This window comes from Pimephales promelas, chromosome 2 (genome assembly GCF_988280905.1).
Source record: "Pimephales promelas chromosome 2, fPimPro1.hap1.1, whole genome shotgun sequence".
Taxonomy (NCBI): Eukaryota; Metazoa; Chordata; class Actinopteri; order Cypriniformes; family Leuciscidae; genus Pimephales; species Pimephales promelas.
This window is the reverse complement of record NC_142770.1, coordinates 47,732,758-47,748,504: the sequence shown is the minus strand read 5'-3', so window position 1 is coordinate 47,748,504 and position 15,747 is coordinate 47,732,758. Positions and strand designations below refer to the sequence as shown.

Here is a 15,747-nt window from a genome sequence, read left to right as displayed (position 1 = left end):
AGATGCGTTTTTTCATTAAACACGGAAAATTCCGTGTTTGGCGGGGAAAGAGTTAAATGCACTTGTTTGATAAAAATACCTTTTTCTCAGTTTTTTGTCCAAAATGTTGTGTTTTTGACAAAACCTACCTCTGTTCAAGAGGCAATAACAAAAGAACAGATGAAGATAAAATAAAAAACGTCTTTTTTGCCTAAAAGCAGAGGCTCAGATCTTTATTTTTATATATATCATCTTCATATATTCATGGAAGAAAATATTCAGCGGGGCATTCAAATTAAGCGAAAATCGTCAAAACCCTGGCGGTGGCTGGCAACTTTTTTTTAAAACGCTGGCGGGGAAAGAGTTAATATTTAATATTAGGGGTGTGCACAAAAATTGATTCACATTTGTATCGCAATTCAAGCTTTACCGATTGAAAATAGATTAATAGAATTCCAAAAAAAGATTCATATATATATATATATATATACATATTAGGCATAACATTTTTTTTAAAAAGTTTGGCTACGGTTGGATGTCAGTTGAGATGGATGTCAGTATTTTATTTTAGTAGCATGTTTTATAAAAATCTCAACGTTTTATCTATAACCTTTCAAATTTTCATATTACGTTTTGGAAATATAAATAACATCTATTCTGTACCAAATTACATTATTTCCCCCCAGTTTGGGTATATGAATAAAATACGGATTTTTTTCTACCTCAAGTATGAGTATGTGATAATATAATTCTATATAATAAGTCATACAAGTCTGGTGTATCATATGATACAATCAATCATGCAACATTTTTACAAGATATTTAATAGTTTGTCTTAAATTGTGATAAACTGTCTCCACACACACACACACACACACACACACACACACACGCAGGTTTAGCTTCATGTTTATGATGGGGAATAACTACTGAGATAAATGCATTTTTCAGATGAGAGTAAAACATGACAAAATATATAAAAGACTTACAGAGCTCTTCTGGAGGCTTTAATGACTGCCGATAATCTAATGAGACACTCGTCTGATTTCTTGAATTTCTGAAGCTCAAACTCCTCCAGCTCTTCCTCTGATGTCAACAACACAAAGACTAAAGCAGACCACTGGGCAGGTGAAAGGTCACCAGATGAGAGACTTCCTTTGCTAAGGTGAGTCTGAATCTCGTTCACCAGAGTTTGGTCGTTCAGTTCATTCAGACAGTAGAACAGATTGATGGATCTCTCTGCAGGAAGATTAGCTTCTAATTTCTGCTTGATGTACTGAACTATCCCCTCGTTGCTCTGGTCAGTGCCGTCTCGCTGTGTCAACAGACCTCGTAAGAGTCGTCGATTGGACTGGAGTGACAGACCGAGGACGAAGCGAAGGAAAAGGTCCAGGTGTCCATTGTCACTCTCCAGCGCCTTGTCCACTGCAGTCTTGAGAAAATCAATCATGGTTTCATTTCTGTTTTCCTGTTCTGTAGACTCATGATCAAACACACTTGTCTTGTTGATGTCTAGAAACAGATGTGCATAAAGGGCTGCAATAAACTCTTGAATGCTCAAGTGAACAAAGCAGTACATGGTACCAAGAACGATCCCTGTTTCCTCCTTAAAGATCTGGGTACACATGCCTGAGTACACTGATGCCTTATAGACGTCAAGACCACAGGCTTCCAGGTCTGTGTCATAGAAGATCAGGTTGTTTCTTTTCAGATGATGAAATGCCAGTTTCCCCAGTGAAAGGATGGCGTCTTTATCCCAGGAAACATCTGGTGTGTATTCTCCATCATATTTCCGGCGGCTCTGCTGGATCTGAAAGCGGAGAAAGTGTGTGTACATTTGTGTCAGAGTCTTGGGAGTGTCTTCAGTGTTTGATTCCTGCAGTGTTTTAGAGATCTCATCAGCCTGAGTGTTTCTCACATCATTATTTCTCTTCTCCTCCAGAATGTTCTGGAGAACAGTGGCTGAAATCCAGCAGAAGACTGGGATGTGGCACATGATAAAGAGACTCTTTGATTGTTTAACATGATCTATGATTGTGTTGGCTTGAATATCATCCTTGAATCTTTTTTTGAAGTACTCTTGCTTTTGTGCGTCGCTGAATCCTCGTATCTCTGTCAGCCGGTCGATACAGTCAGGAGGAATCTTACTGGCAGCTGCTGGTCTGCTGGTGATCCAGACGAGAGCAGAAGGAAGCAGATTTCCCTTCATGAGGTTCGTTAGGAGAACATCCAGAGAGGCTGGTGACGATACATCACGCCACGTCTCATTACAATCAAACTTCAGAGGAAGGCGACATTCGTCCAGTCCATCAAGGATGAACAGCACTTTGAACTGATTCCTTCTTGTAAGGTTCAGTCCTTTTGTCTCTGGGAAAAACTGAGTTATAAGGTCCATCAAACTTAGTTTTTCTTTCTCCTTTAAGTTCATCTCTCTGAATGGAAGAGGAAATATGAAGCTGATATCTTGATTTTCTTTTCCTTCAGCCCAGTCCAGAACAAACTTTTGCACAGAGACTGATTTCCCGATGCCAGCGACTCCTTTTGTCAGTACAGTTCGGATCTCCTCGTCTTGTTCAGGCGCTTCAAACAAATGTGTGCATTCAACCTGTATCTCTTGTGCTTCATGACGTCTGGAAGCAACTTCAATCTGTCTGACCTCATGTTCAGTATTGACCTGTTCACTGCCACCCTGAGTGATGTAGAGATCTGTGTAGATGTTATTCAGGAGTGTGGAGTCACCTTGCTTCGACATTCCTTCAAACACACATTGATACTTCTTCTTTAGGCCACATTTCAGCTGATGAATGAAGAACAGCTCATCTAAACACATGAACAGAAAATATATAGTTTGAGTCTTCATTTTCACTCCTACTGTACATTTATAAGAGACAATCAGACAGATGATGACGAGTCTCTTGCCTTCTAGAGCATCAGCAGCTTCATCTTGCTTCATCTCTCTCAGGTAATGTAGTGTGAGATCGAGAGCTGCTGATTTGATACTGGATCTGTTCTCATTAAAGTCCTTCACAAAGTGTTGTGTGTTCTCTTGTTGTAATATTTTCTTTAACTTCTCCAGTTCATTCTTCAGAAATGTGAATATTTTCCTCTCAAGATCCTACAAACAAAAGTAAAAGAAAAGGCAGAATACCCAATTTAAGCCAAATTGTTCATCTACATTTGGTATCAACAATTTATTCAATAATTATGATCCATATATATAAAAAATCCAGTTAAAAGAATAACATGCTAACCAAGTTGTGCCAAAATGTGTTTAAAAGGAAAAAAAAAAAAAAAGATTAATTAAATTTCTTTGGTCAATAACATATTTGTTTGTTATAAATATTAAACATTTATAAAAAAAATGTGTTTTCCTACCTGGAAGATCCCAAGAAGATTGTCTTTGAAATTCTCGTGGTTCCTGTGAGTCTGAAGATCTGAGTCTAATGTCTCATATCGAAGCCTGTAATCACATTAGTAAAATAAAATACTAACTGATATTTTACAGAAAGAGAAATGAGCATTAGCTGTGAATACCCTGATAAAATATTTGATCTAAAAATGTTTCATGATTGGTATTCACTGATATAACTTTTAAACAGTCAACACGTGACACACAATGAGTAACACAAAATACCTTTTATTAGATGATGGTGTTTTCTCACTGAAGTTTGGTAAATCTCCTCCTTTAGACCAATCACTCTTCAGAGACACAGAGCTGGACACATGTGAACCTGATCTTACACTGATGACACAAAGAACATTGGAAAAGGTTTAATGTTGCAAATAGTAATTAAATGCAGTATATCTGTGCATTTGTTCATTTATAACTATGGTTGGATGGATGGACATATTTAGTTGCATGATTTATTTTCCATAGTGAATTTATGCCTCCTTGTGTCTGCCTGTGTAACTGTGTTACTGGAGTGAGTTTCATAAATCCCCTTACACAGTCAAGTTCAATCACACACACCACTGTGGACAAATAATACAACCCTATAATGCAACCCTATAATTCATTCTTATTCGGCCTGGTTATTACCGTTTACGTCGGAACCGGTTCCCTATTGGCACCGCGTTTCGGTACCCAACCCTATCCATAATGCATCAGTCTACGTATTCAGTATTGTCGTCCATATTTTGGTGAAATCAAACGCACTGGCACTGATCTGTGATAGGTATGTTAGGGCATTAGGCCCAACCCCCTATGGGCGGGTTTGAAAGGGTGGGAACTAGTGCTTGTAGTCTTTACAGAAATCCGCTATCGAAGCATCCTGGGCCTCCATAACACCTCAGCAGTGCCACAGGCTGATTGTCTCCATGCCACACCGCATTGAAGCAGTCATTTCTGCAAAATGATTCCCGACCAAGTATTGAGTGCATAACTGAACATAATTATTTGAAGGTTGACTTTTTTGTATTAAAAACACTTCTTTTTAATGGTCAGATGAAATATGCTAATTTTTTGAGACAGGAATTTTGGGTTTTCATTCACCTGAAATATTTCAGTTGGTGTGCAATGAATCTAAAATATATGAGAGTTTAATTTTTATCATTACATTATGGAAAATAATGAACTTTATAACAATATGCTAATTTTTTTAGAAGGACCTGTAAGTGTATAGTTGTTTTCTAATGTCTGTCAATAATTTTATGATCTAAATACTAAATTCATTTATTTGGATTAATTCAGCGTCAGAAGGTTATTAACAAATTATTAACTGTGATATTTTCTATAGAGCAAACCGGGCTTTCTAAATAATGTCACTTTTAATTTAAGAAGTTAAAATTGAAGTTGTTCAAAGCATTTGTAAATACAGAGCAATGCTTAAAGTTGTGTTATTGACAGAGAAACACAAAGTCCAGTGGAGTTTAAAGTGAGAGTGTGAAAACAGACGCAGTCTCACCTGTGTTTCTCTGAGAGACTCATCTGAGAGAGAGAGTCCTTTCCTCTTTCCTCTGACATACTGCAGCTAAACTGACCCTGAAAACTGATCAGAAAACACTCAATCCTTCAGCATCACCTGCAAATCACAACATTTACACACATCAACAACATCTTATTGAAGAATAAAGAGTTATCATCAACAACAGCAACAGCAAAAACAATGTATCAAATAAAGTGAGTTACAAACAAATATATTTCCATGTAAAATAACCGAATGGTCTTAATCATTTCTGATTGTTTAATGAGTTTAACTGACTCTAAATATGAATTCATTGGAACAGAAATGTACACTGTGCTGGAAAACTGAACTCAATTTGACATATTTTCTATTATAATATCATTTTACAAACATATTCAAGTTCACAAAAATCATTGATTTCATTACTTTCAAATTATCCTAAAATAACTGATTAAATAAAAGTAACCTAAATTATAATATACATACTGTAATACTACTAATCATAATTGCTATATGAACTGAAATATTGAGTTTAATAACAGCAGGTTGTTGTTGATTGACGTTAGGCTTCATCTGTCTGTCTACTGTAAATGTCTGCTTCAAAAATACTTTCGATTTCACATAAAAAAAAACAGCCTAACACGGAAGAGGAAATGGGAGAAAACTTTCAAAAACATTTTTGTTTTCAATAGCCCTTTCTTAATAAAAGTTTTTGTGTTTTTACTTCAAAAGATTGTAATTTCTGTCAGATTCTTCTTCTGTTCGGAGTAGCAGAAGAACAGCCTTCTGTAACTTCACATTTAAATCTCGCTTAATATGAAGTTCTTATTAATAAAAAAAAATGACTGTAATGGGGAATCTAATAAACTTACTTGCAGTCTTGTCCACTAAGAAGAGAATTTATCAGTATTTTAAACTCAGTAACGCTTGTTGTCAGTTCGCGCGCGTCGTTCTCAGAATCTCTTGCTGGTCTCGATGGATTGTGGATTAAACACATAAATGTCCGCGAGTGTTATTAGATTTGGTAGGTATTGTGCTAAATCGACATCTATAGACATGTTTTCTGAATCATAGATGAAATCAAATCCAGTGAGCGACAGGTTTAGATGTGGACAGGTGTTCCTTTCGTTTTGCTGTTGTTCGTGTGTTTTCCAGGAGGGTTTGTAACAGCTGAACAGTGTCACACTGACACCTACTGCACTGGAGCGGGATATTATACAACATATATCTCTATATCCGGTTTAAAACCTCTTAAATAGACATTTCAAAAGTGCATCTGCTATATTCCCTGTTTCTGGACTATTATCTAAGATGCTGGATATTGTAAATGACTGACATCCTGAGGTTTGTATTTATTATAATCAAACCTTTTGGGTAATACTTTACAATAAGGTTCATTTATTAAACATTAATGTATTTACTAACATGAACTAACCATGAGCAATACATTTGTTACTGTTTTTGTTAATCTTTGTTAATGTTAGTTAATACAAATCCAGCTGTTCATTGTTTTGTTCATGTTAGTTCACAGTGCATTAACTAATGTTAACAATTTTAATAATGTATTAGTAAATGTTGAAATTAACATTAACAAAGATTAACAAATGCTGAAGAAGTATTGTCATTTTTAGTTAATGTTAACTAATGTAGTTAACTAATCTGTTTGTTCACAATTAAACTTCACAGAGTAAGCTTTTAATTTAGGCACCAACATTTTTTCCCCCTAAAGTGTGTTTTTTATTATATTATATTTTTCTTGGTTCTATGTTTTATGATTTAATACAAATGTATCATCATATATGGTGTCTTATGAAATGAATTAAAGCTGTTTTAAAAAAATGAATTGATTTTTTTTTTCATTTCAGATGATACATAAGTTGTGAAACCCGTATGTATCTATGTATCTTTTTTTTTGTTTTTTGCAAATTGCACTTATCATTAAATAATCAATGTCCAGACCTATTTATTTTTATTTTATATCCCAGCACATCAAGTTAATTGTTAAAAATGAGCAATGCACAGAAATGGAGCAAAAATAATGTCCATCATCTCATTAAATAAACTGTAAACAACTTAGTTTTCTCATTTAAAAAGTCATAAAATACCACATTTAATTGAACTTCGAGAAGTGGCTCTGTCCCAACACCTCATCCATGAGGACAAATCAGGGCCAAGTTTCAGCAGTGTGTTTCCCACACACACCCTCACCTGTCCCAGGACACTTGCAGTCCTTCAGACACAGCTTGCATGACAGCACTACACAAACACATAAAAGTGAAACCGCATTGCCAGCACTTGGGAAACTCAAACAAGAAGGCTATGGTGGGATGATGTACTCTGTAATATCGCTTTAAGCTCTTTTTTTCAGGTCTCTGTTATTACTTAATTGTATATTATGATGATAGACAATGCTATCTCTTCACTCATTTTAGATTCAGTAGCCACAATTTCTGTGGACCAGGGGGCTGGGACTGTTGCTGTGGCTGATCAACCTCCTACTGGACAAGGTCTTAAGCTCTTCAGCTTTATTTATGTTCTTTCACTAAATTCAAAGAATTTCATTTTAGCACAAAATAATTCCTAAATGATGGTAAAATTTCCTCATTAGGGATTAGCCCAATTTTTTTTGTTCTCCTAAAATGTTGAGATGCTTTCACCCCTAAGATTCTTTGTGAATATAGACCCTAATTGTACTGTGTATTATGTAATCTGTGTATACACGTTAGAGAGACAACATCTTCTTTTCACTCATTCTCATCCTCAGATCATGACTTTGGACCAGGGGGCTGGGACTGAGGATGGTCCAGAATTGTTGCTAAGCTCTCCTCCTACAGTACAAGGTTTTACATTGTCCTGAGTTCTTCCAACCATAGTCCTTTTATTTGAGCTCACTGTATGCTGCTGTCAGTGGGAACAAGAACGAGAGAATTTGGTACAACATAGAGCTCATGGTCTCAGATGGTTTGCTATGTAGTCTATGCTATACCAAATTCTCTTGTTCTTCTTCCTACCAACAGCACTTGGGAAGTTCAAACAACAAGGCTATGGTGGGATGATGTACTCTGTAGTATCGCTTTAATCTCTTTTTTTTCAGGTCTCTGTTATGACCTAATTGTATGTATATTATGATGATAGTCAATGCTATCTCTTCACTCATTTTAGATTCAGTAGCCGCAATTTCTGTGGACCAAGAGGCTGGGACTGTTGCTGTGGCTGATCAACCTCCTACTGGACAAGGTCTTAAGCTCTTCAGCTTTATTTATGTTCTTTATCTTTGAAAGAATATGCTTAAGCTTCAAATATCTGTGCTGTACTGAACCAAGTCTATTTGTTTATATAGGGAAAAGGCGAAATCAGAGGAAGAGAGGTCTGAAATCTGACATCTGATATTCTGTCATCTTTTACATTATCAACACAAAGTATTAATTTAATTGTTGTGCGGGTATTCCTGATATTATTGTTTTAATTAATTTCCATATGGATTGAATGCATAGTGTTCATACTGTAGATAAGCAAGTTTTCAAGTATTAAGTATTTTCCAAGGCTACATTTGCATTTGGATTATTATTTATCATTTCTCTTATGTTGTACAGTGAGAACAAAAGATTGCCCCCACAACAATCGGGATGTGCACCCATACCGTGGGATAATACGGACAAGCAGAGAAAGGTAGGATTGGAGCGGTAGTTAGATTGTGTTATCTGATATGATGTCTTCCCTACAGAAAATACATCTTGGCTGGCATGTTTTGAAACTGGTTTGTAGGATATGCATAGTAAAACTAGGGGTTGTAAGCTCATTTATGGCTATTTCGGGGAGCAGCATGTGCGCACAATCTTCCGGTGACTGGGATTTATAAAGTGAATTTTGCGCAGGTTCTGGTGTGCGAACGGTTTTATAAGTCTAAAAAAAAATTTGCGAATGCCATTTTTGCCTTTCGGTCACACATACTGTACACTTTTATTAAGGATCCTACGCACAGAGTTTTATAAATGAGGCCCCACGAACCTATCCATTGGGATATTTGTTTTCTGCTTTAACCAATCGCTACTTGGTCGTATGTTACATGCTGGAACGCAGCATTTTCTCTTTCAGCCCACTCTAACTTAGACCATCCAGCAACCAGCATAATTTTTCTGCAAGGTTTAAACTACAGCTAACTTCATATAAAACTGTGAAAAGGTATTTGATTAAAAATTTAGAAGTTGTCCTGCATCACGGGGTGTGAGTAACTGAGTGCTAGTGCTCCTTCTTGGGCACACTACTCAAGGCCCAGGTACCCAAGCAACATGCCACTGTTCAAGTTATGTTCCATGTTCAAGTTACTTAGCATCATAAATTAAACTAAAGTGTACCTTAATAGGTGGGACCTGCAACATCTGCTTAGATGTCAGCAAAGCTAACCACTGTATCTGTTATAATGCAGTGCAGGAAGCAGGATCCAAATGCAGCAGTTTTTATTAAATAAACTTGAACAATGACAAATACTAAGAATAAACTTGAACTATGACAAAGGCTAAGACTCCAGAACAAAACCGACAACATGCAACAGAACAACATCCAGAACACACAAAGACTGAGCTAGACGCATGGCTTAAATACAAAGGCAAACAAGCTAAACAAGATAATGAGGGGAGTGGCTAATCAGAGACACCTAGGAAGACTAATAGACATAACGGGAACTGCTAAACATGGAAAAAGACGGGAACACAGACAGGAAACATGACAGAACAAATAGTGCCAATGGGCTTTATGCACTGCAAAAAATGCCTTTCTTGAAATAATCAAGATTCACTTGAATCTAGTTAAAGTTAACTCAATTCAAGCAAAAAAATCTGCCAATGGGGTAAGCAAAACTGACTTGATAAGAATTCTTGAAAATAGCATAAATATCTAGTCACTGATAAATGCAATTAAATCTTAAATCTAGGCAAAACTGCTTAAAACTATGTAGTTTTTACTTATTATAAAAATTGAATAATAAATAAATTTAGTGAAAATTGCATTAAAACTAGAACATTAATCTTAAATGTAGTCGCAAAAAAAAAAATCTGTTGGTCTTAAAATTAGACAAAAATGCTTAAAACTATGCAGGTTTTACTTATTATAAAAACTGAATAATTAATAAATTTAGTGAAAATTGCATTAAAACTAGAACATTTAATCTTAAATCTAGTCACAAAAAAAATTGTTGGTCTTAAAAGTAGACAAAAAATGCTTAAAACTGCAGTTTTTACTTATTATCAGAATTAAATAATAAATAAATTTAGTGAAAATTTAATTAAAACTAGAATATTTTATCTTAAATCTAATCACTAATAAACCATTGGTCTTAAAACTAGACAAACATGCTTAAAACTATGCAGTTTTCACTTTTTTAAGCACAGGATATAAAGTCATTTTTAGTGTATTGATTTAAAACTAGAAAATGAAACCTTATTTAGATTTTCTTTAAGATGCGAGACCTAAAAATAGATGAAAATTATTTGAAACAACCCAATAAAGAAATATAGTATACATTTAAATAAATAATCAAACAACATTTAGATTTGCTGAACATTTATTAAAGAACATCTTCTTTAACAAATGGAGCACATAAAGCAGGATGAACTGATTCCTAGGCTATTCAACTGACATATGAAGTATCAGTGTCATAACATGGCACATCAACAGCAAATGTTCTGCATAAAAAGGCTATGCCTCAGTCTGTAAGCTGCATACATATAACCTCAAACAGCTTTAAACAGCAATTACTCAATTAATGTATTGCATTAATACAATTGATTCAAGAAACACTACTGAAAAAGCAGGGAAATCTCATACTAACACAAATCAAGTGCAAATATAATGAAGAACAAACCAAAAAATAAAAAACAAAAAACACTCCATCACTGCCTCAGCCATACAGGTTTGCAACAGTATTTATTCAGCAAACATTTTCCATTCTTGAATGGCCTTTTTATAAGAGGGGGTTGCATCCTGCTCATGGAGGACATCTACCAGAACTTCTGTTTGCAACACAGACAAAAGTGTGGCAATACACCTGGGATAGGTTAGGTGGAACGCATAGTAATATGCCAGGAGGTAGAGAAGCCCCTCGTGCAGCAAATCTTTCTCAAAGGTTACAACTGGGGTTGTACCTACAACCACCATGCAGTTCTCCTCACCAACCAGCAAAACAGGACTAGAAAGCACACGGCGGTGGATGAAGGTATCAGGGTCCTCTGAGGGCTAGAAAAACAAATATATAAATACAGAATTTAGACTACAAACACAGCAAAACAGCAAAATATGTAGTCAAGTCAAGTCACCCTCATTTATATAGCGCTTTTAACAATAGATTGTTTTAAAGCAGCTTTACAGTGATAACAGAAGATTACAGTAACATTGATTGTGTTGGATTCACAGCAGCTCTAGAATAAAGTTATTGTCCAGCTAAAGTTAGTTTTTATTGATTCATTTGCACTTACACAACGCCGTTTTAACTGAAAACAGAACACTTTGATGTGTTGTGGCAGACCATTTGCATAACAGTGTTTGGTTAAGTAATCTTAAATTTATGAAGTGAAGAGAATATTTTCTGTGCACCAAAAATACAAAATAATGACTTTATTCAACAATTTCTTCTCTTCTGTATCAGTCTCTGACACGCAACCACGAGAGCACCACGACGTACGCGTGTGGAAAGCCAATCAATGACGGAAAGCCAATCAATCAATGACTGCTATGTTTACAAGCAGAAGAAAAAACACACAAAACATAAAACAGTTCAAAACTATGTCTGCAGATTACGAAACATAGGATGAATTGCATTTTTTTAAAACCAGAATATACAGAGAACGAACTAAAAGAGATAGAAGAGGCTGCAACAAAAACACAGCCACAAGCTTCTGAGAGACAGAGAGCAATGAAGAGCTGGTGGTGTAGATCATCAGTGCCAAGTGATGCCTACTAGAGCCCTGCACGGGCCTCAAATCTAGGCCCTAGCCCGGCCCTGGCCCGAGACGTCCAGGCCCTAGCCCGGCCCGTGTCCGACAGCTCATCAGAATGATCAGCCCGAGTCCGACCCAAGCCCGTTATTTAAAAAAAAAAAAAAAACCTTACACAGCCTGCCCAGTTGCAGCAGTCATTTAAACAGATATGTTTTGTCCTCATTGGCAAAGTAGTTACCGTTTAGATTATTTTCATTTCTTTATAAAGTTAATTAAGACAAATGTTTCTTTTTATTTATTTTTTTATGATGACCAAGCACCCGACAGCGAGTTAAACATGTTTGATCCATTTATAGCCTCTCAAATCAACACTTGGCTACAATAAAATCCATAGATATAAAACAACTTAAACATATTCACACAGACAGTTAATGTTAGTTTAAACGTTTGTTAAACGTTTATTGTCATTTTTGAAAAGGTGAGGCAAACTGCTCTGCTGCTCGCAACAGCGCTCGTACAATACAATTTACAATACAATACAATACAGAGAATGCAATCTAAACAAATCAAATAAATTACATTAAAAACAAACATACAGGTTATCTTACCTCAAAAATCAAGTCTTCACTACAGAACATGGCCATTCGTATTTCCAAAAGTTTCCAATAGACTCATGAAACTAAAGTCCAATCAAAAAACAACAAGACAACCTCCTAAACAGTCTCTTACAGAGCATCGTGCAGAAAAAGCACCATCCACCGTGGAAAGTTTTAATCCAGTCGTACTTTTTCCAGCTGCGCTAAAGTCACGCTCACTACTTCTTCTGCTGGCGGGACACTAAACAGAGAACGAGCCGGTCGCGCGGATCGCGTTGCCGGGAAACCTGTGTGCGCGTGTGCGTGCCGTGAGCAGACTGTCAGTCATATATGTCAGTATGATAGGTTATAAAACTTCTTTCTATGTTTGCTTTTCAATAGTCATCTTCTCATATTTTATTTTAAGTAATATCTAAAATAGGCTATAAAAAAGATAAGCCTAAAACAGGCCCGAGGCCCGGCCCGCGTGTGAACTATGACGTTAAAATTGGCCCGAAGCCCGGCCCGAGGAGTGTAAATAAGTCGGGGCCCGTCGGGCTCGGGCTGAAATGCAGGCCTCTAATGCCTACTGAACAGGAGTGTGTGTGCTGCACCGATTGTGATATTGTCATGCCACATCTTGAAAGTTTGGATATTTCAGATGATGATACGCATGTATCTCGCTGTATAACAGAGGACCCGGCTTTCCACACGCATACGTCGTGGTGCTCTCGTGGTTGCGCGTCAGAGACTGATACAGAAGAGAAGAAATTGTTGAATAAAGTCATTAATTTGTATTTTTGGCGCACAGAAAATATTCTCTTCGCTTCATAAAATTAAGATTGAACCACTGTAGTCACTTGGACTATTTTAACAATGTCTTTCCTGCCTTTCTGGCCCTTCAAAGTGTTAATTAAATAGCTGTCAATGGACCCAATGGTAATAATATAATATAATATAATATAATATAATATAATATAATATAATATAATATAATATAATATAATAAATTATTATTACTGAAGAAAACTCACCGTAAGAATGTGGAAAAGAGCCTCACTGATTTGGACCACTTTCTTGGGTACTGCAGAGCCAGATGGGAAGAGCAATGGCAGGGCAGTAAAAACAGCAATGGCATGTTCAACTAGTAAAAAAAAAAACACAGAAGAGAAGAGATCTATATTAATATGCACTAAGAAATTTAACACTTTATAATAAGTATACAGTAATAACGTACTTGAAAATCATTAGCAAACTATTAGTTTATAGTTAATTAATAGTTCATATATTGTAGTATATACATTGTTAAAGGGTTAGTTCACCCAAAAATGAAAATTTTGTCAGTATTTACTCACCCTCATGTTGTTCCAAACCTCTAACAAATAAACACATAGAGGTTTGGAACAACATGAGGGTGAGTAAATACTGACAGAATTTTCATTTTTGGGTGAACTAATCCTTTAATATTTTAATATGCTAAATACAAATAGTGAGTTCATTGTCACTGTTATTAACACAATTATTACTGTTTAATTAGCTCGTAGTAAAAAAAATTGATTGGTTATTAGGTAAATGAACTGCGCTTTCAACAGACCCATGGCCACCAAAGCGCTTTACATTTTGCCTCACATTCACCCATCGACGATGTCAGCCATGCAAGACTCATCCAGCTCGTCGGGAGCAGCTGGGGTTAGGTGTCTTGCTAATGACACCTCGACACTTGGTCAGGTGGAACCAGGGATTGAACCACCAACCTTCCGGTTTGTAGACAACCACCTGAACCACTGCCGCCCATTAGGAGAAAATTGTTTTCTTTAGATTGAGAATGGAAAATGTAATTAAGTAAGTGCTTTAAACCAACCTTTAGACATTAAATGCATTCATATTCAGTGTTCCTTAAAATGTTTACAAATAGATGTAAACAATAAAATACAAATACAATGAGCAGTTAACTAGCTAATAGTTTGCAAATGATTTGCAAGGACTTTATCACTCTATTTATTATAAAGTGTTACTGAAATTAGGTGTGTGGGTATTATCTATAAAAAAATCAATCAATAAAATACAGCTTTACCTCCATTTAATGTCCTTGGAGGCTTCATGATTTTCTTCATGACACCATAAAACTGAACCTTGGAGTAGAAGGTCTCCCACCTGCCTTTCACCTCAGAAATATATTGGCAATTGTTTGGCTCAATGATTCTCCGCAGTTCATCCATTGTCTGAGATAAATAATTATTAAAAGTTATAAAAATCATCAACCTCTATGTCTGCAGTTAGGTAGATGATATGTTTTACATCAGTCTAAATTATGCTTCAGTGTACTCACATGGTCCAGTTCTTTGAAGCATGGGTATGCCTGTAATATTTGTGTAGGCCTGTCTTGCTCCTTCAAAGTATTTGAGTCGATGAAATTTCTTCTGGACTGGAACTCCAGGTCTAATAGATGAGTTACAGCAGCTTTGTTTGGCTTCTTTGATTTGTACATTTCTCGTAGAGTCCTGTAATGTCGTGCCTGTGTTTTCCGGCTGTCGAGGCTGGTGTCTTGACCATCGGCTATAATTCAGCCATACAACATAATTAGAATATATCATTGAACGAGATGCACAAAATCACAATAGGTGGTTTGCAGTCACGTGATTGTGTTGACGCGCGAAAGTCAGACGGAGGGCAAGGAGTGAAGAGCGCAATGGACGAGATGGAGGAAAATCCGTACTGTACTACTTTAGACGCTATTACAAGAGAAATATATAAACAGAAAATCGTGACGTTGTCGAAAATCGAAAATGTTGGACGTGATCCTTACGTTATGAAGAGGACCGATTTTCAACTGAATTGAGAGATTTGCCTGCCATCGAGGCTGTAGATATCAGCAACTAACTCGTCTTACAGACATACTTTGACTTTACAAAGTTCTGAAACTGGTACGTTACACAAACAGCCACATAAGTGTATTTAAACACCTGAATAATGTAATTATAAGCCACATAAATAATGTATTAACTCACATTTGACGAAGTGATCACTGCACACACACACGGACATTTTCCCATTCGGCTCCTCCCCACCGCAGACGTAGGTTTGCAAGGCATTTTTCCATGTGTTTTTCTGTCAATTTCTTGTATTTTCCTCCCTTATGAACAACAACTTTTGGCACACGATAAAAACTCCTCGTGGTTTGATCGATTTGAGCAACCATAAACGACGCAAAACATAGGCATTTTCAGTTTGTTATAGTGCTTCCTAAATATAGAAAATCACTTCCTGGCCTCCATCTGCATTTCGCACCATGGCAACGCAGTGGCGTGACGTCATGTGAAAACAAGCTATTCAAGAATGTATGCCACATAAAAATAA

The 15,747-nt window shown here is 36.3% G+C and overlaps 2 protein-coding genes and 1 long non-coding RNA gene across 7 annotated transcripts in view; 1 reads left to right on the top strand and 2 right to left on the bottom strand.

The window, feature by feature from the left end:
* Positions 1 to 6,033, bottom strand: part of LOC120469642 (protein NLRC3-like) — a 32,980-nt gene extending 26,947 nt beyond the window's left edge. For 2 of the 3 annotated variants that reach the window (XR_016146367.1, XM_089119069.1), the window contains exons 1-6: positions 5,756 to 6,033; positions 4,884 to 4,967; positions 3,614 to 3,721; positions 3,355 to 3,439; positions 2,899 to 3,094; positions 969 to 2,799 (exon numbers count right to left, since the gene is read on the bottom strand). Coding sequence is in view for 2 of the 3 variants with exons in the window: in XM_089119069.1 (XP_088975195.1) it covers positions 969 to 2,799; positions 2,899 to 3,094; positions 3,355 to 3,439; positions 3,614 to 3,721; positions 4,884 to 4,967; positions 5,756 to 5,880 (2,429 nt within the window). In the remaining variant the exon portion in view is untranslated. Of the gene's footprint in view, positions 1 to 964; positions 2,800 to 2,898; positions 3,095 to 3,354; positions 3,440 to 3,613; positions 3,722 to 4,883; positions 4,968 to 5,755 lie in introns of those variants that run through there. The other variant, XM_089119070.1, reaches the window with a different exon arrangement.
* A 2,010-nt stretch (positions 6,034 to 8,043) lies between these two features.
* On the top strand, positions 8,044 to 8,553 carry LOC148997669 (uncharacterized). The gene is made up of 3 exons (XR_016168967.1): positions 8,044 to 8,120; positions 8,224 to 8,250; positions 8,477 to 8,553. It is a non-coding gene; the product is annotated as an uncharacterized LOC148997669 (long non-coding RNA).
* A 2,117-nt stretch (positions 8,554 to 10,670) lies between these two features.
* On the bottom strand, positions 10,671 to 15,679 carry LOC148997668 (uncharacterized). Of its 3 annotated transcripts, none has more exons than XM_089119045.1 (5): positions 15,197 to 15,383; positions 14,720 to 14,946; positions 14,465 to 14,612; positions 13,425 to 13,534; positions 10,671 to 11,114 (listed from the first exon to the last, which is right to left on the bottom strand). In XM_089119045.1, the coding sequence occupies exons 2-5, from the start codon at positions 14,876 to 14,878 to the stop codon at positions 10,806 to 10,808; spliced, it is 726 nt and encodes a 241-aa protein (XP_088975171.1). In that variant the 5' UTR covers positions 14,879 to 14,946; positions 15,197 to 15,383; the 3' UTR covers positions 10,671 to 10,805. The 3 variants fall into 3 exon arrangements, with proteins under 3 accessions (XP_088975171.1, XP_088975170.1, XP_088975172.1); XM_089119044.1 differs by lacking the exon at positions 15,197 to 15,383 and adding an exon at positions 15,399 to 15,679 and having other exon boundaries at positions 10,674 to 11,114; XM_089119046.1 differs by lacking the exons at positions 10,671 to 11,114; positions 15,197 to 15,383 and adding exons at positions 12,981 to 13,141; positions 15,399 to 15,677.
* Between the last annotated feature and the right edge of the window lie 68 nt (positions 15,680 to 15,747).